Genomic DNA, 22,730 nt, shown 5'->3' with positions numbered 1-22,730 from the left:
AAAAAAAAAATAAAAAAAGACAACACAGCAAAGGTAAAAAGTCTTAAAATCACTATGGATTATCACAACTGCATTGTGAAGCTGTCAGCCCCTACCCTTCAAGCTACTTACAGAAGCCAGGCCCATTATCCGAGGGAATGTAAGGGATGAACATCCATCTGGACTTTGTCCAAAAGTAGTGTATGGTGTCTGAAACCAAGCCTTCTCGTTAGCCCAAACCACATCACACAGAGGCAATATAGATGCTCCAAGTCCAATGGCTGGGCCATTTACTGCTACAATGATAGGCTTCTTAAACTGAATAAAAGTATTCACAAAATTCCTGAAGAGAAACAGAAACATGCACTCACTACATGAGTAAAATACACCAGCCCTTGAAAACTCAGTAATAATTCATCTCCACAGTAACATCACTTTCAAACCCAACCTGATCACCCTCCACGATGAGGTGGTTAGCTTGGTGGGCGAGGGGAGAGCAGTGGATATTGTCTAACTAGTCTTCAGAGTGAAGCTTTCAGCACTGCCTCCCTCCACAAGACCCTGAGAGTCAAGCTGTTGATGTATAAGCTGGATGAGCAGACAGCAAGGTGGACTGAAGAACGTCCGAATGGCTGGCCCAGAGCGTGCTGATCAGTGGCATGAAGTCTAGTTTGAGGCCAGCAATCAGTGTTGCACCCCAGGGGGTCAGTGCTGGATCCAGTACTGTTTGTTCAATAACTTCATCCATGATCTGGATGATGGGGCAGGGTGTACCCTCAGCAAGTTTGCCAATGATACAAACCTGGGCTGATACACTAGAGAGGCATGGTGCCGTCCAGAGGGACCTCGACAGGCTGGAGAAACGGGCTGAGAGGAACCTCATGAATTTCAACAAGGGGAAGTGCAAAGCCCTGTATCTGGGGAAGAAAAACCCCAGGCACCAAATATATGCTGGAAACCAAACAGCTGGAAAGCAGCTTGGCAGAAAAGGACCTAGGGGTCCTGGTGGACATCAAGTTGAACTTGACCCAGCAACATGCCCCTGTGGCAGAGAAGGCTTACAGTACCCTGGGCTGCATTAGGAGGAGCATTGCCAGCAGGCTGTGGGAGGTGATTCTTCCCCTCTGCTCAGCACTGGTGTCCAGCCCAGTGAAAGAGAGATGTGGAGCTACTGAAGACAGTCTAGTAAAGGGCCACCAAGATGACTAAGGGACTGGAGCATCTCTCGTGAGGAAAAGGCTGAAAGACTGTTCAGCCTGGAGAAGAGCAGGCTTGGGGGGGATCTCATCAATGTGTATAAATACCTGAAAGAAGAATGCAAAGAGGATGGAGGCAGGCTCTTTTCAGTGGTGCCCAGTGACAGGACCAGGGGCAATGGGCACAAACTGGAACACAGGAGGTCTCCTCTGAACATCAGGAAACACTTTCTTACTGTCAGGGTGACTGACCAGGCAGCCCGCAAGGTTGTAGAATCCCCATCCCTGGAGATATTAAAACCCCCTGCCTGGACATGGGCAACCTGCTGTGTGACCCTGCTTGAGCAGGGGCAGGTTGAACAAGATGACCTCCAAAGGTCCCTTCCAACCTCAATCATGCTTTGATTCTGCAAAAGCCTAGTATTTCTCCCAGCTCAGCAAAGCACAATATCTGGGCAGGTGTGGAATTAACACCCCTCCTACAAGCAGCAGCTGATACGGCACTTGTGGTATACGCACATGCCTCACAGCCCCCTCTTAGAGGAGGCTGCAGTCAAACCTCACCTCTGGGCACCAAAACCACGGTTATAGCCCTGCTTGGTCTTCACTGTGGTTATGTATGGCACTGGTATAAGGTATCCATCTACATTTTTTTAAGTGAAGGTTTATAGATATAAGTGAAGATGAGCAAAGCATTAATGAATATTTCTAGGAGACAGCGCTTCTTAATAAATAAATTTGCCTTTTAAAATTATGAACAAGCCATAAATAGTAGAGTATCACACACATCTGTAAGACTTCCCCGCCTTCACCTTCCCTCTCTTGGTTGGTCATAATGCTACCGGTGCTAGCCTATTAACTTACAAAAGCATATTCCCATCCTCATTAATCAACACAAAAATCACAATTCATTCCAGTACTCACAGAGCATGGATGCTTAAGTGCTTCTCTGTTCTCAAAAAGCAAATGCCTTCAGGAAAAAGTAAGCATATGTTTGTACATACGTACATGTACACATGCATTAGACCAAACAGAGACTTCTAAAACCTCAAAGATGAGGTGCTGACATTTGTCAGTTAATAGCTACCATACATAATTAAGAAGTTGTCCATATTTACTTCAAGTTCATGACAAATTCTGATTAGAATACAATGTACAACACACAGTTGTCAGCACTTGTAAAGCACTCCTTTGCTCTGAATGACAGATGATTTTTCATTTCATTTTTTCAGTATTAGATGCTGAAACATGGGATTTTCATCAAAATCTTAAAAAAAAAAAGGGATTTAGTGGTAGTTTTAAAGTTTGCTCTTTATCTGCACTACAGGTTTTTGTATTTCTGCAAAACAGGACATTTTTACTATATTGCATCCATCGCTAAAGGTTTTCATGCTGCTTCTTAGCTCATTCTAGTGAGCCAAAATTGATGAATGCAAAAACATTTCTGGAACCATCTTATTCAAGCTGTCATACAGACATCCCACTCAGAGACTAAAGATAATTTTAATCATATCAATATTCCAGAGAGGACCATCTCCAGCATATATATGAAATATACCATTATTATATTTGAAGACAGGATATGTAGGTGTTTTAAGTTATCTTTATCCATTTTATTAACAATGAATAGTAGGTGACAAATCAGGCTTCTGGAAGGGCCTGAATTAAGCTAGGGACAGAAGCTTGGCGTTAAGAACCTCTGTCCCCGGCTGCATCTGAAGTCACTGCGTAAGCAACTTTTACATGGAATGATTGAAAAATTTCCTTTGAAAAAAAGAACTATTATCATCTCTATGAGCCAACTGTGCCTCCAATGAAACAGGCTTTTCACATTACAAGGTCTTTTTTAGCGACATTAATAAATATTGATAATGATAATAGAACATAGGTCTCTGAAGGAATATAGATACTCTGGAAGCATATAAGAGATAATCCAAGACCGCAGGTCCTCAAAACTGATGTTCAAAAGATAAGCTACTTGTTTGTACTGTTAAAACATGTCTCTAAGATCCATACGTTTTTCCATATATATTCTTCTAGTTCGTAGTAGTTCCGCTCATTTTGTTTAATTGTTAGGTTTGGTACCTAGCATTGGGATGATGTTCACTACTATTAATCTACTCCTTTAGAATATCCATCGTTCCACTGCTCTGAATGTACTACGTGAAGTTAACTCATGCGATGCACACCTTGCATTTGTGAGATGTTTCCTGAAACCCTATGGTTGTTTAAGTCTTCAACAATTAGTTTCAAGTGGAGAAGTATTACTACACCACCAATTTTCACAGTTAAATTTTAGTAGTAAAAATAGTGAATGATGTGTGAAATGACAACCCAAATAGAAAGGGACAGGGAGTATAAAAGAAGTGTTGCACGCTATATCACGTAACAGGTAAATGTCTTAGATCTTGTTGAATGACAGGCTTTTGAAATAAGATAAACCAAGGCAGACTACAGTATGAAGAATACCCACTCAGATGACTGGAGATAATCTTACATACCTAATAGCTTCTGCCATCTTAGTGCTTTCCTTTTTTCTATCATCTGTTAAACGTCGTATAAAATAAATAAAATCAAGACCACAGCAGAAAATGCTACCAACTGCACTGAAAAGCACAAGTTTACTGTCATCTGCAGCTGCTGTGTTCAGTGCACTTTGGACTTCCTTCATTACCTGAAAAATCAAAAATTCATTAGGATCTTTGTATTCTATCATTAAAAAGTAATATACTGTTCTCCTCCTTCCCCTCCCCCTCCCTCCCCCCAGATCTTCAACATCTTTAATTTTTACTTAGGATCCACTCAACCATCATACTGGAAAAGTTAAACGGTTTTTCATTATCCAAAAATAAGAAAGTTAAAAAAAGTATTAGAAGCTTTGCATTTCAAAAAATGTAATTAGACTAAGATAATGAAATCATTAAGAAAAGATCTATTAGATTTTATCTGTAACTAAAACACTCATTCAGCATTTCTGTAATTCGGACAGCAGATGGCATATGCAACCAGTTCAGAAAAAAAGAAGAGTAATTCAGGCTAAAGCTTGTTTCAAGTTGCACTATGTAAATCACCACATCTCATAAAAGACAGAATATCTGCATGTTCAGATAACGTAGTTCTTAAACTCAGCTGAATTACACTTAAAGTCTGTTGTATGTGTAAAATCTTGCAAGCAACAACCTGAATCTTCCTGTGTGTACATCTGTGCATACGTGAGTCATAAATAAGGCAAGGATTTAGAACTCCCCCAGCACACTTCCCCCCCAAAATCAGAATTGTTCTGACCTCTGGATTTAGTGAATTATTTTCAGATGATTTTGTTGATAGCAAAATGTGTGTGAATCCATCTTGTTTTCTGACAACAATGTCTCTGTACCGGTACGCACTCTCCGTTTGTCTCACACTGAAACGTAGCCTTTTATCAAAAGGTTGATCTCTCCTGTCATCAATAAACCTTCGTTTGCTGGCTGTCACTCCTGTTACAGATGTCTGTATGTTGGTTGTACCATTGGCTGCTAATGCTTCCATAAAGGTGGATGTACCTGGAAAGGGTTTAAACAATAGCATTCTATTAATTACATTTTATTAGCTCAGCAGTTTAAAAATCCGTATTAGCATGAAAACATGCTAGTCATATTGAGAACACAGTAAATATGAAACTCAGCCCCCTGGAAGTTACTGTAATGCTACAGAAATAGACACTGTGCACAGAGCAAAACTGAAGTGACAAAGGTGTCCAACAATTCATTTTACAGTTGTAAGACAACACATGTTAAACAAGCTTAATAGACCACATACTCATTTTTAGAAGGAGGGAAAGGTTTATTTAACATTTCTAATACCAATGCACTTCAGTAGGTTAACACTCTGCTTTCTCCTTTTTACAACATCTTTCAGTCGTCTAACAGCATCAAGACTGCAAAGAGAAAGCAGGTGGCTTTTGTTTAAAACACCGTGAGAAGTTAATATATGAAAGAAAATGACACAAAATAAGCTAAATAAAGACTCTAATTGACAAGATCATATAAAACATAACACTCCTTAAAGGAAAATGGAAATGAAGAAAATACAGACTATATGTCTTTTGAGAGGGAAACAAGACCCATGCAGTAATGGGTATTTTAATAGATCCATAGACAATGAGATATTTCTTAAGTCTAAACAATTTTTGCTATTAGAATTGGCAAATAGAGCATTATGTCTTTCTGGTTTTGTTCCCAGTCACTTAAACAGACAGAATCTGAAGGCATGCAAGTAAACAGGCCATTCCTCATGACACAGAAGGGACAGGTTTTTCCGTACTCCACATTAGAAACGGAATACAAAATAATTAACGTTCATGAGAGAAAATAAGAGAACATATTGGATCTAGAATCCATCTCTATGTTAAAGTCTTCATGTAAAATCTTCATAAAGTTTGTCAGATTAAAGTAATGGAATACATGTTGGGGGGAGGGGATGGTAGGGTTAAAAAATGTTGGAAAAACATGTTACAGGCCAAGATGGGAAAGTTTTGAAAGCCTGTTCTTGAGAACTGAGGTCTGAGACTTCATTAAAATCTACTGGAAACCCACAGCTCTTATCTCACTAACAGGTACTTCAGAACATCATGCTATGATACCTTAAATTTTTAAGTACAGCTAAACTGCATATAAGTTGTTAATTAAATGCCATCAGTGGATCTTGCTTAAATTGTCATTCTCTTTCTGAATAAGCTGTGGTTTTAAAATTCTAATATGCAATGCTATGATTTTTAATTTTTGTTTGTCTTTACAAGATACTACAAAGACTTGTAGGTCCAGTGAAGACATTAAACAGGCTCACTTATATCACTGGAATATCCCATGTCTCCACATTTTAACTGTATTCAAATGTTGCTTACTTTGACCTGCATGAAGCATGAGAGAGATATTAAGAGAAAGGCGAATGAAATTAAAATTTAGAACATTATACATTTTTCCATTTGTATTTCAGAAACTGCCTTCAGCTATAAATGAAGTCTCCATATCAAATATTTTCAAATAAATCTTTGATTATGAACCTGTTATGATTAATTAGGCAAGTTGTCTATCAAAGGAACTATACAATAATAAGGTTTTATTTTACTTTTTAAAATCTTTCTTGTTGTACTAATGATTTAATTCTCTTACCACTTTTTGTGAAGTTAAAAGACAACAAGATTTTTCAATTGTTTCAAGTGAAAAGTAAGAAACTCAATTTAGTTTGTGATCAGAGGTGAACAAAATGAAATGGAAAGTTAATATTTGATGTTGTCACAAGTTTCACATTTATTCCTAAATTTTTCACAGCCTATCAGATTCCCTTTTTCATTTCAGCAGAATAAAGTTTTTATTTGATGCATACCAGAGGAAGTTGATGAGGGATGCTTTCAATACTTTTCCCTTGTAAGCCACACTATGTTGATTATATTCCTTTAAAAGAATTCCCTTCAAAGAGAATTTGCAGGAACACCACTGTTGCCCCGTATTTCATCAGCAACACAAGGTGAAATGGTATCATTGGCTGCAATGGTTTGATTTTCCATAGGAAAGGTAAATTAACACAACTGAAATCACCTCTGATTGCTATACCCTGATATAAGACTTTATGGCTTCTCCCCTAGCCAGAGTGAAAAACGTGGAGAACCAGGACAGCACAATAAACTAGACTAAGCCAAAAAGAGTCAGTAAACTTGTGTAAGAGCTTTAAGTAGATCTTTTCCCACGACTCATACTTCTAAAGACTTCCTCAAATATCAGAAAATTACTTTTGAGATGTAAGAGGCTATTATTATACACCTTGAGAGATAAAACTTCTGGCAAGAGAGACGAAGATGTAAGCACCACCAGCCGCTTTTCATGCTTACTGAATTGGCAAGAGACCACCTGAGTTTTTACACAAACTCTTGTCTGCACTTGTCAGTAGTTGCAGTTTCAAACCCCAAACAAGGGACAGCTGCAGTTCAGTGGAAGAAATCTTCTGCATCCAACTCTGAAGCACACTTTTATCACACCTTAGACTGGAATCATAAACCTGTTGTTGGCTTTAGAAACGGCCTCTGTGCAGGGAGATCTGCTCAGCTGGTGTGGATTAGAAAATGGCACCAGCAGAGTTAAAATACATTTGTTAAGTGTTTGTCCGTATCGCTGTAAGTTTGTGACCTTCTACACCTTAAAGCCTAGGAGGCTTGCTCTTTTGGCATTCAGTACTCAAATATGAAGAGACAACTCAGCGATGTAAAGCAGTACCTTCGTGCTGTATATAAATAGGCAAAGGTTGCATCACTGGGCAGTCTCAGACACGTGCTGCAGCAAGCGAGGATGAAAATAAATTATAAAAGTGCCAGAGAGAATGAACTGCATTGCCATAGATCTCCTCACATGAAAATTTTGTCTTGAGGTTACTTATTTTCAGGTTAGTTACAATTATATTTTACAATTTTAAAATATAGATTTCATAAGAAACCAAAGGCAGTTCTGCATTTTAGTGCATGAATGGAGATAGCATATCAAAGACTAACAAAACACCACAGCCCTCTCTTTCCAAGCCCTTTTTGTTTTTGGAAGGTTCAGTTTGAAAGAACAGTCAATTTACCCTGGATATTGTCAACTATTGCAGAACTATGTTTAAGAGGTAAACAAACAGCTCTTACAGTTAAGAAAACCCTTCCAACTGCAAACTGTTAATTAGTGTAATGTGGTCTTCTCCAAGGTGAAGACATACTATTACTGTGCAAAGCTTCACCATACAGATGGAAAATGAAATTAAGAGGACTATTTGGTTTCGCAGCTGCTGATCAAAACGCGGTTAACAGTCACCATTTTCATGCAGCTGCTCTTAGAGGGATAAAATAAGCTCCATGCAACAGATAAGAAAGGAAATAGTCTTAATCAAAAGGAAAACAGATACAAAATACAGAAGTTGGAAAAGGTGCAGAACAGCAAAGGTATCATCAACCCCATTCCACTGGCATATGACAGAAAAAAGCCACCTCTTCAAAATACAAAATGCCAGACTTCTAAACAGAGTTAAAACCCAAAACAAGTAACACACAACTTCACAGCAATCCAAAAGCTAAAATCCCAAGCTCTTCTCTGAGCTATTCGTGCCTCACTGTTATGGTCTCCCACATTCTTGAGAAATTCAGTTTAGCTTACATAGCAAGCCTTAAACACAAACACTCCCCCTCTCTGCAACAATACTGGGGACACATCCAAACAGGTGCTCTAAAAACAGCCAAGCCTCTTTTGCACTCTTCTTTTTGAGTACACATGAGGTACTTTTGTGTACATGAGTACACAAGTGGTGGTACTTTAATTCAAAGGTTTGTCTGACAGCGTATGCTCTTTCTGAAAGGCTTAGCACAGATGTCTAAGGAACAAGCATAAAATGGGAGGCGTGAACGATGCTGAATATTTTTCCCAGCTCCAGCCACCAGAAATTTAGCAGTTCCTCAAATCTGCATGCCCAGAACCATAGATTGCACCCAAACCCATATAATTAAATCCTTATGCCCCATGGAATGGTCCAATTTACTTCTGAACCCACTATGGTTTTGTCTTCTGAAATATCTTTTGGCAGTAAGTTCTGCACCATGCACCTTTACTTTCTTCATCCTTTTCATCACATCACTTCTCCAGATTGATTAGTCCCAATCTATTTACTCTCTCTCCCTCCAGAGGCCAGCCCAAGCCTGTCATTCTTCTCTGGGCTTCTTCTTCCTCTTCTACTAAATCTTGGAACAGGGTCAAAAAATAGCACACAATATTTAAGATGGGGACTTATAATGTGGCATATCTGAGTCTTCTCTTTTGTCCTCTACTCTTTTTCTGTAATAATTTCTAACAATTTATTTGTTGGTTTGTTGTTTTTTAAAAAAAAAAAACCTAGCAGTGAGCAGATATTTGCAGAAAATGACCCAAAACAAACCCAATGCCCTTTTCCTGAGTAGTAACACGAGTCGGGAACCAGTCACTGTCCAGGCACAGTTTTGCACAGAAGTGTGTTTGTCCCCTCCTCAGCACTTGGCGTTCATCTGCACCGAAAGTGATCTCTCATTCCAATTAAGTCTGCAGTGGTCACCCACAGGGAGCTGCAGGGACCCTTACACCTTTCCTGTACCCCCATGTACCAACCACATCCTCTCCTACACTAAGAGACGAAATGATTAATAAGATGCTTCCCACTTGAATAAGCAAATGAAAAAACACCAGCAACAATAATTTCTTAAAAAGTGTTAACTGCAAAAATAACACTGCAATTGTAACTGATTACGATTCAAGTACCAGAGAGGGAAAAAACTCTGACCTGCAAAATGGATTGGGAAAAAAAAAAAAACCCAAAACAAAAAAGAAATCAATTAGTGGTAGAAGCTGCTTTTTTCCAAAGTCCTTTCTTTACTTTCACTGCTTTATAGTCCCCTGTATATATAATCCACAAGTCTTCATGTCAGTTGTCCAGTGCAGGTTGGTTTGTTGGGTTGTTTTTTTTTTTTTTTCTTGTTTTCCTTTTGTTTTCTGCCTACAAACAGTGGTGTTTTGATGCATGTTCATATGTACTAGCAAGCCCTAACTGTAAACACTGTAACACTGCACTACATCAAATACTTCACACGAGAGGCCAACCCCAGACAGTGATATCACAATGTAACATAGTATGTAACAGCTTCCAGTATTTTTTCCACTTCTGCATCAGCAATTACACAGAAAACATTTCTTAGGATTTCAGTGTATTGGCACAGATTATAGAAATTAAAAATGAGGGTTCTAAAAAAACCTACATATGTGCCCATTTTTTGTCTGAGTAGATGTATTTACGGCATTTACATTTTGGAAGCAAACAAAAGTTCCAGCTTCCTTTGAAATGTCACTATAAATATTTATAAGAAGACAAAAAAGGTCCAAATTTATTGTACATTTCACCTAGCATACTGTTTTGCCCAGTGTTTCTGGAAGAGGGTGCAGAAGGTATACATCATTTATGAAAGAGACACTTCAGTTAACTCCTTCCAGATTATGGTATTACAGCGATTCAGCAGACAGAACAGTGCAACCAGTAATAAACTGGGCACCCCCCAGCATTAGAACAGGCATCCCCCAAGATGCCTGGGAGGAGGGGTGGGGAGAGGGTGATACTCCTCAAATTATATGGCTGCTGATCAGAGATACCCTGCTGGTGCTGAAACCTTCTCAGCTGTTGGGAGGGAATGTGTGTGCGTGCACTGTAACTTTTCCTTTTCTCATAAAGTTAAGCACTTCTTGATTCTGTTTCAAGGACACAGTTTCAGAGGGAACCATTAGATGTTCTTCAGTCACCTTCTGTTCTTTTTGCAAGTATGTCACCTTTCCACACACAAGAATGTAGGTTTTGAGCACAGATTAACCAGCAAATTATTGCAATAGTATTTGGTGGAACATCACCAACAGGTAACTACAACTCATCAGTGCACAGTCCTGCAGTGGCTGGCAGGCTTGATTGTCTATGTCTATCTTCAGTTACTAGAAAGCCCTTTCTCATACCCCTTAATTCCCACTCTCTACCATATATTTTGTATAGGTGTTAATTTTAAATGTCACTTTGAAACAATGCTCCTATAAAATTGACATTTCTTACAGGACACTGTTGTTATGGACAGAATTAACACGAGAAGAGAAACACACACACATATTTACCCTTGAATTGCAATATTTCTCCACTCAAAAGTTTTTCCATCCTACACCAATTTTTATCTTGGCTGCCACATAACATACAGAGTACTAGGATCTATAGTAGTCCTTTTTTCTCCTTTTTGTAGATGTCCTGGTTTTGGCTGGGACAGAGTTAATTTTCTTCCTAGCTGCTGGTACAGTACTGTGGTTTGGGTTTACTGTGAGAATGATGTGGAGAACACACTGATGTTTTAGTTGTTGCTGAGCAGTGCTTACCCCAAGTCAAGGACTTTCCAGTTTCCAATGCTCTGCCAGCGAGAAGGTGCACAAGAGGCTTGGAGGAAGCAGAGCCAGGGCAGCTGGCCTGAACTAGCCCAAGAAATATTCTATACCATAGAACATCATGCTCAGTATATAAACCAGGGGGGCTTGGGCCTGTTGATGGCTGCTTGGGGACTAGCTGGGCATCGGTCAGTGGCTGGTGAGCAACTGTACCGTGAATCACGTGGTTATTCTTCGGTTTTATTCCTCCCTCTCCTTTTCCTTACAATTCTTATTACCACTACTATTATTATATTTTACTTTATTGCAATTATTAAACTTCTTACTTCAGCCCATGAGTTTTACCCATTTCCAATTCTCCTCTCCCAGCCAGGGAGTGAACAAGTGGCTGCATGGTACTTAGTTGCTGTCTGGGGTTAAAAGACAGCCAATAGCTTTCTCAGTTTCTTTTTATTACTTACAGCATCAAATACATATAAATGTGTACAATGATACTGTTAGGAAGAGGGCATATTACTGGTCATAATGAACTTTAGTAGGGTGTAGGCTATTTAATTATTTTTGCTTTTGAATGTCTTTCCTTCTCAGAGCATGAACATCCATGCAAGAAACTCATAATGCCAACTAAAAATGCAACTAATCAGAGAGTAAAATTCTACTACTGTAGTGGGCAATCAATACAAGAGAAAATGTCATTCCTCCACCCTTCAGTTAAATAGCTTTACTTTAGTCTGATTATTTTAAGTCATATCAATGGAAATAAAAGACATTTTACACACTGTAAAAAGATGAGACTAACGAAATACTAGACCAAACACTTGTTAAGACCATGCCCATAAAAACAAGGATAACATTAATAATATGTAGTTTGGTAACAAATATTTTTAAAAGTCTGGTAAAGTTTTACTGCCTTCAAGGAGGAACTATGCATTTTTATGCATAAGGTGTTAAGGAAACTTTCCACAGTCTTAGAGTGGAAAAAACCCACCCTCCTCCTAACAATAGCAAAAGGCTTTCCAAATACATCTGCATTCTTATTATTTCACTGGAAATATATAAGCAAACACTCCTCAGGTGAGCAAATTACTTTCCTCCTCTATCATGGCATCAATATAAGTCAGGATTGCTCTCTTCCCTTCCACTGCAGTTTTCAGCTCATTTTGGAGTGATTTTTCTTTCATTGACTCTATAGTTGGAATACTACTGACAAATAGAAAACAGTGCACATGACCATTATCACAATTTTAGTTGTTATTCAAGGCAGCTATAAGGAAAAAATATATATAAAAACTCCTAAACACCTCTGATATTACTCCAGTCAGGAGGTCTGAGCCATATTTCACAGTAGCACACACCAAAGTATTTGATGGGGGAAGCAACAAAAAAACCCAGTATTTCTTTTCTCACAAATACGTACAAATAAGAAAAACCTTCCCCAGGTTACAGACTTCTTTTTGAGCCTTTTTAATACTGGGAACATTTAATCAGGAAGAACCCTCCTATCTTGATATTCTTGCAGCTGCAGGTTATGACACTGCAGCGTTCGTTTGAAATGCTCTCAAATTTGAGAGTTAAGTAAGGACATCTCTTGGGGCTCATCTACAGAGGAAAGCTATCGCAAAATAGGCTAAGGTTTAAACCTGAAGTATACCCAGCTATTTCACACTAACTCCTAAGGTGAACACATTCTATATTAAGGGCACTTCATTGCAATTTAATCCAATCCCCAAAGTAATCGAAAAAATGGCTCTCTTCCTGTGGAGTAAGAGTGCCCTAATGTAAGGCTAGCCTAAAACAGACACTGCCAAAAGACATCCCAGGCAATTTCCCGTATAGACAACATATGCCATGTACATATGACATAGTTCTTGTAAGGACCTCAAAACTTTCTGAAACATTCTAGCTAAATTATTAATGAGATTTAGACTGATGGGTATAGCACTGCTACGTTGGCAGAATACTCTCGTTTACCTTCTTTTTGAACACAAGATATTAGTAAGTATTCACATTTCATTCTTATCACATAGATGAGGCTTTCAATACCAGAGTTTGCAAGAGCTCCACTCACAACTGCCCCCCAAAACATTTGGGATTTCAATGCAGAAAAACAATGGACAAAGATGTCTAGAGGACTATCAGAGGTTCAGGACGCTGACGTGTATGTATTAGGCTTTACTGAAGACCCCAAGCTCTGGTTATACAGAGTATCTGGCATGAGCATCCCTGCTGGGAAGAAGCATCTTTGTTTTTACCATCTACCTCAAGGAGGTACCTGTGTCTTTCCAGCCACTGTCTAAATGTCTGCTATTAATAGAAGATGTCTCAACATCTTGAGGTTTATTCACCAACAGGTTCAGGAAGAGACGGCCAACGAATACATTACCTAAAGCCATATGAGATGGCAGCAGAAAGGCCACCTCCAGTCACAAGTACACACAGATGTGTGCCTTAACATGGCCAGCTATACCCTACACTTGGGTGACCTGCAATACGTAACGTTGCTGGCTGCTACTAACATGAGCAGCAGCACCTCCTTAACAGAAATCACCAACCCTGACAGAAATAACTGGCTGGGGTGGGATGGGGAAGCACAAAGATGCCTCTTGAGTCTCCACCTGAGGCCTTTGGGTACCTCTTAGAAAAAAACCTAAATATTGTAGTGCAGGGTGTTTAGTCCTGAGCCTTGCACTTAAGCAAGAAGGCCACTAGCTCCTCCAGCACTTCTGCAGACTGAAAGTCTGAAAGTTGTGGAGGAAAAAAAAAAATATCAGAGCTGGACCTTGACACCATGGGGAGAAAACATGGATGAAAAGAAGGTTAGAGGTCTCAGGGAAGTGTAAACACAGCTCTAGACTCCTCTGACAAATGGCACATTCAGAAATGCATAGGCCAAAAGCAGGTTCTTAGTTTTGATTCAGAGGTACTTTCTGAAAGACCCTGCCCTTAGGCAAAGCGCACAACTGCTATTTACACCACATCTAAAGAGGCATTCTGAAATTGTTCTAGAGGCAAACTCTCCGCCAGTTTTCCCAATATTCTGGGAAATAAGTCCACATTAAAAGCAGGATGACCAAAGGTATTTTATCTCATGCAACACATGCTAGGTATTTAGATGCTCTGAACTAAAAATGTAATTCAGAACAGTGTACCACCTTGCTGAATTTGCCGTTTCATACTGATGACGAGGAATAAATCCCAAACATGATCTATTGGCAAGAGCCGAAGTGAGGTATGATGGAAAGGAGTAAGTAAATACAACCTGTGCTCTAAAACTGAACCTGTTTTCTCCTGTTTATTTTTTTGGCAGTACTGGCTAGCATCAATGAGTATGTGAGGACATGCCTGAACTGCAGAACTCACGGAGAATATCCAGTATTCTTTATTCCTCCTATAATAATAAATAAAATTTAAAAATAAAAACCAGAGACAGTTCTAAAGCCAGCAGGAGTCTACAAAAAGATTTGGATCAGATGCTTTGCATGAGGGAGACTTATACGATATCCTCCCTCAATTAGGCTTTGTCCTGTATCACTGCAGGCAACTGCTAGAAAACACTGGAGGCATTTGTCTTCACATCAGCTTGCCCTCCAGCTCGACCCCAGTACAAATGGTATGGTTCTCCACACTGTAGGATTTGCAGAGATAGCAAAAATCTTAAACATGGCCATGAGTCTTCAGAAAATGCCCATCATAAGAACACATTTTCATCAAATTTTGACATCAAGAATATAACTGTAAACAAGCAAATAAAAACCCTCAACCCATACCCAGGGCAAATCACAAGAAAATAAGCACAGCCGAAAGCAGTGAGCAGAGAAGGCAATGCTCCCATCCCAGCCAGCAGCTGGGAGGAACCGGGGGCAGTGAGCTGCCCTTGCACAGCAGGACGGGTCACACACACGGGCAGTGCCTCGGTGCATGCTCCTCATATCGCTGAGGGAAGCAGTCAGCTTCTCCTCAAGACCTCAGGCTTTCTACTTCATTGACTGTTGTCATATTTATGAACAGTCTATCAAAGTGAAAAAATATCTCGCAGACAAAAAACCTAAACTGATAACTTCATAAAGCACTAATTAAGTAGTTAACACATGCTGCCATACATAGGAAATGGTGCAGAGCTGTGGACGTGGCTTGCCTCTGGCTACAGAGCAAGTTAGTATACAAAACTGGAGTTACAGGTGGTCCCAATCCCCAAAAGCTACTTTCCCTTGTAAAAAAATGTATTTCTTCTTTTATGAAGTATTGGATCCTTTTTTTTCTTCTTCTTTACAGAAATTACTGGTATCTAGATTAAAGTACAAGTAGCAATACTGATACTATTGCTAGACAGAAGAGATAGCTACAGAAGCAATGGAATAAACACTATGACAAACCAGTTAAGGTCTATCTCAGAGTAGGACTTCGCAACTGCTCTCAACTGTGCCAAAACCAAGGGAGGCTTAGTTAAGTACCATAATGCTTGTTGCTACATAAAACCAAAGTACGAAGTGTATCATATCCAATGTTTTACACCGATCAAAGTGTGCAGTGGCCTCAGAGAGAATTTTATAGCTTGTATAGCTGGCAATAGGTAAGTAACGTTTATTTGGCTACTTAGATATGGAGGTAGGAGCACATCTTTTCACAGGAGTCATACTGGTGTGATCACAGTTCAAGAGTCAATTTGTAGATTTTTTAAAAAAAATATTATCACTGCAGGTGCACGGAAAGAGTTGGGTCCATAACCTGATAATTCGAGAAAGCAGGGGAAAAGAAGTGAAGAAGAAAACCTCCAATTGCTACAATTCTGAACTCCAGCACTGGAGCCTCAGCTGTTCAGCTGCAAGTCTGTACAGCCGTGCCTGGACTTAAATTTACTAAGAGGTGGTTCATGGGTGACAGGCTCCAAACATCTTTAGATACAGCAGGCACCCAAAATGCTGAAAGTTGCCTTAGGAAACAATCCATTAAGAACACACAGAGAAACCAAAAATATCAGAGGAAGTCACTACATAAAAGAAGAATTACTATTGAGTAAAGCAAAGATCATGTACACAAAAATAATGGGACTAGTACATAACTAGTCACAATTGTGAGCTCAATTTTAATTTGGAAACCATTTAAAGCATGTCATAGATGACACAAAATAATAGACTAATTACATGACTGGTTGTTTCCTGAAACCTGCCAGGAACCCACCTGTTCAAGTCAGATTCCAACCACTAAATAAACAGAATGAAGAAAATAGAAACAGGACAGTATTGGCAAATGGAATTTAAATTTAATTTCTACCAAGATGAACACTGTGCAATTTTAGATAAATGTGTCATGTAAAAAGATTTTGCATTAAATACTTCATACAAATAGCAAGATACCCCAGTCATAAGGAGAGGATGTATAAATGGAGCTAAACTTATACAGTAATTGAATTATTTTCTTCAGGGGTGAGATGTAGCTTCAGTTAACTCCACATGGTTAAACAGGTCAATAGGAACTGAGGGGAAAATAGAATATGCTATACTTACAAGAAAATAGGAAGTAAAGAACACTGGGAAGAATACAGGGAGATGCTAAAACAGATAAAGAACGGGTATTAGAAACGCAAAGTAAAACTCTAAAGTTATCATAGTTACAGATGCTAAACATAAATTATTTTTCCAGTGTTATAAAAAAAGGAGAATTAGACCAAAAATAAGAGTGAAATGTAGTGTAAAGTACAAAGTCAGTTAAAATATTAGTGGGAAAACCAGCATGCCATAAAAGACCAGAAAAGACATTAACAAATGACAACTAAAAGGCTTGAACATGGCGAGATTGCTGACAGTATTAAAAAACAAAAAAAAAAAAAGAAAGAGACAAATGTGATAAGTCTATATGGGAAATGTTTCATAGTAAGTAAAATACCTCTGAGATTTGCTTGCTTAAAGACTAGCCAATTTGGAAGGTACTGTGAGTACTAAAATTTGTATTGATGTAGTTTCAGACAGAGTTGGAAAAAAACTTAAAAGAAAAAAAAAGAAGCCTTAAACCTCTGCAGTTTAATTCTGTTTGTAAACAACACTGCTTACAAAGTCGTGTTTCAGAAGTGTCCTTCCAATTAAAACCTGCTGGATATCCAAAGCAATACTCAGGAGAGCTATAATGGATACTGCAGAGACATTAAATCTTCTTACAAGATATATTTTACCAATATTTTGCAGTTTCATACCATTACAGAACATGCATCAGAAGCCTCCATATCATATATACTTACATCAAATGTAAATTTCAGGATTTTAAAATAATATCTCAACACAGGAGCAATCCTATTTTGCTCAGTATTGAAGCTGTATACATAGAACTATTCTTAGCGATGCAAAGTTGGAAATACATCAAAAAGTATTTTTTTTCTATCTAAAATTAATTTTACTTTAAAAGATCCTAAAATGTGGAAGTTTCTATTGATGTCAAAAAGCGGAAGCTCTTAACAACAAAGATTTTAGGGTCACTCTATGATATACAGAGTTCTAATAAACTCCGCATCTCCATTTGATCCCAGAATACGTTGCTGTATCACTAGTATGTTGCCATAAGGTTAACTGAAACAAAAATACTGGTTATAGTTTTCTATTCTGTTATTATCTATACACCAACATATTGGTTATTTACAAACCCAAACACCTTGTCCATTTTTAATTACTATGGTATATGATTTTTCCAATATAGCTACATCACAGAAGATACCACACCATCAGATGTTTTCCCCCACAGCTCAGTTAAATTAATACCTCAAAGGAATTGATCTTCAAGGTGTTCTTTTGAACCATTGTACTTAACAAACATGCTGCAGTAGAATCTTTTCCATTAATTCTTTAACAAAATTACATGCTTACTGAAATTTATAAGAGAATCAATGTTGTGTTTTGTTTAAAAAAAGAAAAAAGTTAACATTTTCCTCTCCTTCCCACCGCAGCCCTTCCCGTTTCTTTCGAACCAGGTAAGAGACTACAAGCAAGCAGCAGCATGATGATATGCTGGCTGAGATCAGACCAACACTGAAAACCTATTAGCTAAGTTCACCCCTGCTACAAGGGGGAAGAAGTCCGCTGCACATCTGTCCTTGGGCTTGATTGCTTTGCCAGCAGACTGGCACTCCACGTAGCAAGTTCAGGAAAATCAGCCAAGGAGCTTCCATGAGCCATGATCTGGGCAAGCAGCACATACTGAATTCCTTATCAGCATTTAAGTACCAATGTAGTTTACATAACATGCAAATTAAGATTTGTTTCCCTTCACTGCAGTTTCTCCCCTATATAGTCTGTCAGACCAGAAACAAGTCACTTATCACAGTTATTTCTGTCTAACCCAGAAACAAGGCAGCTGGGTTCCTTAATACCTTCCCTCCCTCCACTGATACACCCGCTGAACAATTCCACAAGAGTTTCCAAAGTTAAACCAAATTCCAGTTTAAGACTGTTTACCATCATCAGTGTTTCGACCCCTTCTGACTTTCCCAGACTTAAGACAACTGGAATCCTAAATCAAGTTTACGAAAAACATTAACTTTAGTTCAACTACAGCAGAGTATCTGGGCAAAAGTATTAGTGTTTTCCTACTCTGGGCTCATTATTTGGACAGAAATATCAACTTATGACTAAGTAGTAAGAAATGAGTAATAAACTGACATAAACAAATGAAGACATGCCAAAAAAACCCCACAAAACCTGACAAAATTAATTTAACAGCAGGAACAAGCCAAACATCTATGCTGGGTGCACTGGGTTAGCTTTCAGCTTGATCAGTCCCTGAGCGTTGCTGCCGCTGACCAAGCAGGGAGGCAAGAATGTCTGGGGAGGGGGTGGTGACAAGGGGACAGGAACACGGAGAGCAACATGAAAAGCTTGTCTAAGGACAACAGCAACACATTTCTCTCCAGTTTAAATAATATACTGACTAGCAGATAACAATTACAGAAAAAGAGTAGGTATTTCCTCACGCAAACCATTTAATTATGAGATTGAGTCCCAGTATTGTGAAATAAGCTACAACATACTGATTTATCTGCATAGGAAACAGGCAGAATTGGAGTCCTCAGAGAACAGGTCCCACTGTAGTGCTACGTACTCTTTCATGCTCTACAATCTAAAGCATTTTAAAAAAACCCACCTGCTGTGAATCTGTCTTTTAATATTTCAATTACGTGCTTACAATAAACACTGAGATTATGAACTACTTTTGCAACCGTAAGGTGACTTGTAGTTTAGAACTGATCTGTGCACTAGTTTCTTTATACTGTAGAAAACACCCCTGAGATGTAAACTAAACTTTCCCAAACAGAAAAAACATGAGAAAAAAAAAACGGTTGCAGGTATCTGCAAGGGAATATAGCACACTTCATTGCTGCCATCAATTTGTAGTTTATCAATGCTTACCTGGAGAGCAAAGCAATGAGAAATGTCACAGAAAAGAAAATGGCATCAGAAGCGGGCAGGATGCCCTGCTGAGGCACGAGCTGGAGCGGGCGGTGGGAGGTAAAGCCACACAGCCGCTGAGCCTGCCAGTCTGCAGTGGGATGAACGGGGACAGTCAGAGAAGCGTGACTATGCATCACCTCCTCCTCACAAGCAGGGACTTCCCTGCCTGCTAGGTCCAGCACGGTCCCAGCAGCATGAGTTTTGACTGTAATAAATTCTAGAGTAAACTGCGTGGAATAGGAAAGGAGACTAACGTTCAAGATGAGGCTCCACAAACCAGTCCAACAAGTGCTCCACTAAAGCCCCTGGAAAATGTTGTTAGAGAGTGCCCTGACATTTCTGAGAGTTACATTAGTGCAATACGTACTCAAAAAGCCAATTTGGGATTGTTTAGTTGCCGAGTTTTGTCAGCTTTTTGAAGGACACAGAAAACAGTACAACTGATACAGCCTCTAAAGCTGTTGGGAAGGCGTTTTTTTTCCTAAACCAACAGCTACAGTAAATAGTAGACTTCATGTCAAAACACATTCCTCCTCCATGCCATGATGCGTTGCCCATCATTTAAGACATGCAGATGTGGTGGTGCTGAGGGACATGATTTAGTGGTGGACTTGGCAGTGCTGGGTTAACAGTCGGACTGGATGATCTTAAAGGTCCTTTCCAACCCAAGTAATTCTATCTTTACCAGCCCACAGAAGAGCTTGTTTTCAGAGAGAGACTCACACCATGCTGCTCTGCGTGGTTCTCTCACAACTGCTCCTTTCCAAAGGCAAGTCTTTCACCATGCATTGCTCTGTGCATACCAGCCAGCAAGCAATGCATTTCTTTCTCTTTTAGGCTGGCTAAGGTTTAAAGTTTAAAATTTCCTCTTCCTTTTCATCTAGCTTATGTATGTTCCCTTAACATACAAAACCCAAATATGATGATGACCATGAAATAGGAAGCAATCAAGTGGATTTTGGCTCTGTAAACTGGAGACACTGGTGGCTCTTCTGCTTTCAGATTTACTCCTTCTGTGTAAGATCTTTCAAACTGTTCTGACCAAAATAAAGAAGCTGCTTCAAAATAAAGTCAAATGTGTATTTAATAAATTGGACTAATTTGTAAGTTAGGATTCTGCTCTTCCCTGCTCTAAGCTCTACTTCTGTGGCAATATCTATTGTTAAAAAAAAAAGAAAAGTTGCCCATACCCATTCAGGAGTAATGTAAGTATAGTACTTATTACTAGCAGTAGTTTTAATTCTTTTGCTGTATGAACATAAATATGTATTATTCATGTTAATTGGAGCAAAGATAAATAAGAAACATAAAGTTTCCAAACATTAATCCAGTATTTAACTCACTAGATTCTTGAGGAAACTTATAATTGAACAAACCCAGCACTATATCCTACAGGTTGATTTAAAATTAATCGTAACTTTAGTCCCATGTGTTTAGCTAAAAGCCAGAAATTGTTTAATCTTAAATGCTAAGATTGGAAATATGTTTCCTGCATGTGGTAAAGGGAAACCAATAGTTTGAATTAATGCCTAGGCTGTTTCAAGATCACTCTTTGAAAGGCTCTATCAATTATCCAACTCTGCTTTGCTAACTTAAAAGAACTGCGTGTCAATGATCACAAGGCTATTGAAAACAACTACTTTCACAATAATTGCCTTTCCAAAAACACTGCAGAACAACCATTCTCCAAGTCAGGATTCCTCTACAAAACACAAAACATTTGTACCATACAGGATCACTAGTGAGCAAGTGCTGATTGCCCTGTACAGTCATGCTACACAACCAGGCAAAAAACCAGGACCCATAAACAAAAGAGCTGCAGTATGGTCCAGTTAAAATAACATACATCCACTGCCCTGTGTTGCAATTTTACCTAATCATATGCCCAAGTGTCCTTTAATGTTCTGATGCAACCAAATTAGTCAGTAACAAGTAAATTCAACCTAGACTCAAAGCAAAATGAAAATCCCCCATTTTGCAGTCCTCACAGGCAAAAACAGCGCAACAGAAAACCAAGCATCTCCAGAGACACATGAATTATTTTCACTGAAAACTCCCCATATTAAAACTCTTCCCCTACAGCCTTGACTAGCTAGAATTACCAGTATTTCTGATATCCCAAGGGCACTGACAAAAGCAGATGGTATCCTGACTTCAGCCCACTACCTAAACCACCTTCTGCGCCACCGGATGACCCTCAGGGAGAACCTACCTCCATTTTGCAGTTTCTCACTTTTATTTCTGCACAGTGACACAACAGCTACTAGCCTTTTTACTCACTGGCACACGCTTTAACCACAGAGCTACAGGTGTTTCCCAGTGACTCTGATGGATTCCCCTGCATGTGAACACGATTTGACTGAATCAACAAGAGCATCTGCAGAGCAGTCTGAGGGGAGGGGGATGGATTGGATGACAAAGGTTTCTTCTAGCCCTATTTCCTAGCATTCTGTGATGCATATGTGATTGCGTAATGTGGCATTTACGCCTTTTTGTTCTACCTAAAGGCAATTGCTTTTCAACAAGCTAGAATACAAATACAAAGGTAGCTGGACCAAAGGTACCAGGTGCTGATTAGCAAACTGTGGACAATAGTAGTCGGATTCTCAGCTAACTGCTGCTTTCAGTCCTGATGGGAAGCAATCTGTCTGCGTCCCTTAATGAACCCTGGGGGGGGAAAATTCTCTGCTGTGGAGATGCCTGAATATTTGTTTGGGAAGCCACAACCACAGCTCCAGAATGTCCTTGTACTTCTGCTTGTAAAGCTTAGGGTCTCGTGCAATGTAAGGTCTTCATAAGAATGTTCCTATGGATTGGAGTCTCCATTCTGTTTCTGCAATGACCTCATTGATGTGAAAATTACTCCTGTTTTATACATTATTTGTAAAATACTTCCCCATCAGGAGACTAGACTCTATGACTGGGTACAAGAAATGATAGCCTTCTAACAGTTTCAAAATAGTAATGAGAAAAATAGCCTGTAGTAAGGAAACTTCTAAATGATCAGATTGAAAATGACAATCCCCTTTTCTCCAAGGGTAAGGAACGCGAACAGTCATTCGTCAGGGGAAACCATTAATGTCCTTGGTTTCAGCACAACCAAAATACTATCTAAATTAAATATGGATGCTATTATTGGATAAACTTTGTGCAATACCTTTTGGACTGCCCAAGGGAGTTTATGGCCAACTCCA

General features: G+C 39.1%; 1 protein-coding gene across 4 annotated transcripts in view; it reads right to left on the bottom strand.

Annotated features, from left to right (window-relative positions):
• The window catches only part of CDYL (chromodomain Y like), a 110,671-nt gene that overhangs the window by 7,498 nt on the left and 80,443 nt on the right, over nucleotides 1-22,730 (bottom strand). For 2 of the 4 annotated variants that reach the window (XM_055704340.1, XM_055704338.1), the window contains 3 exons: nucleotides 4,461-4,717; nucleotides 3,677-3,849; nucleotides 112-322 (listed from right to left, as the gene is read on the bottom strand). In XM_055704340.1, coding sequence (XP_055560315.1) covers nucleotides 112-322; nucleotides 3,677-3,849; nucleotides 4,461-4,703 — 627 coding nt within the window. In that variant the 5' untranslated portion in view covers nucleotides 4,704-4,717. Of the gene's footprint in view, nucleotides 1-111; nucleotides 323-3,676; nucleotides 3,850-4,460; nucleotides 4,718-5,999; nucleotides 6,064-16,608; nucleotides 16,654-22,730 lie in introns of all 4 variants that reach the window. The other 2 variants (XM_055704337.1, XM_055704339.1) reach the window with 2 other exon arrangements.

The sequence above is a fragment of the Falco cherrug genome, chromosome 3 (genome assembly GCF_023634085.1).
Source record: "Falco cherrug isolate bFalChe1 chromosome 3, bFalChe1.pri, whole genome shotgun sequence".
Lineage (NCBI taxonomy): Eukaryota > Metazoa > Chordata > Aves > Falconiformes > Falconidae > Falco > Falco cherrug.
This window is presented reverse-complemented; position numbering and strand designations above follow the sequence as displayed.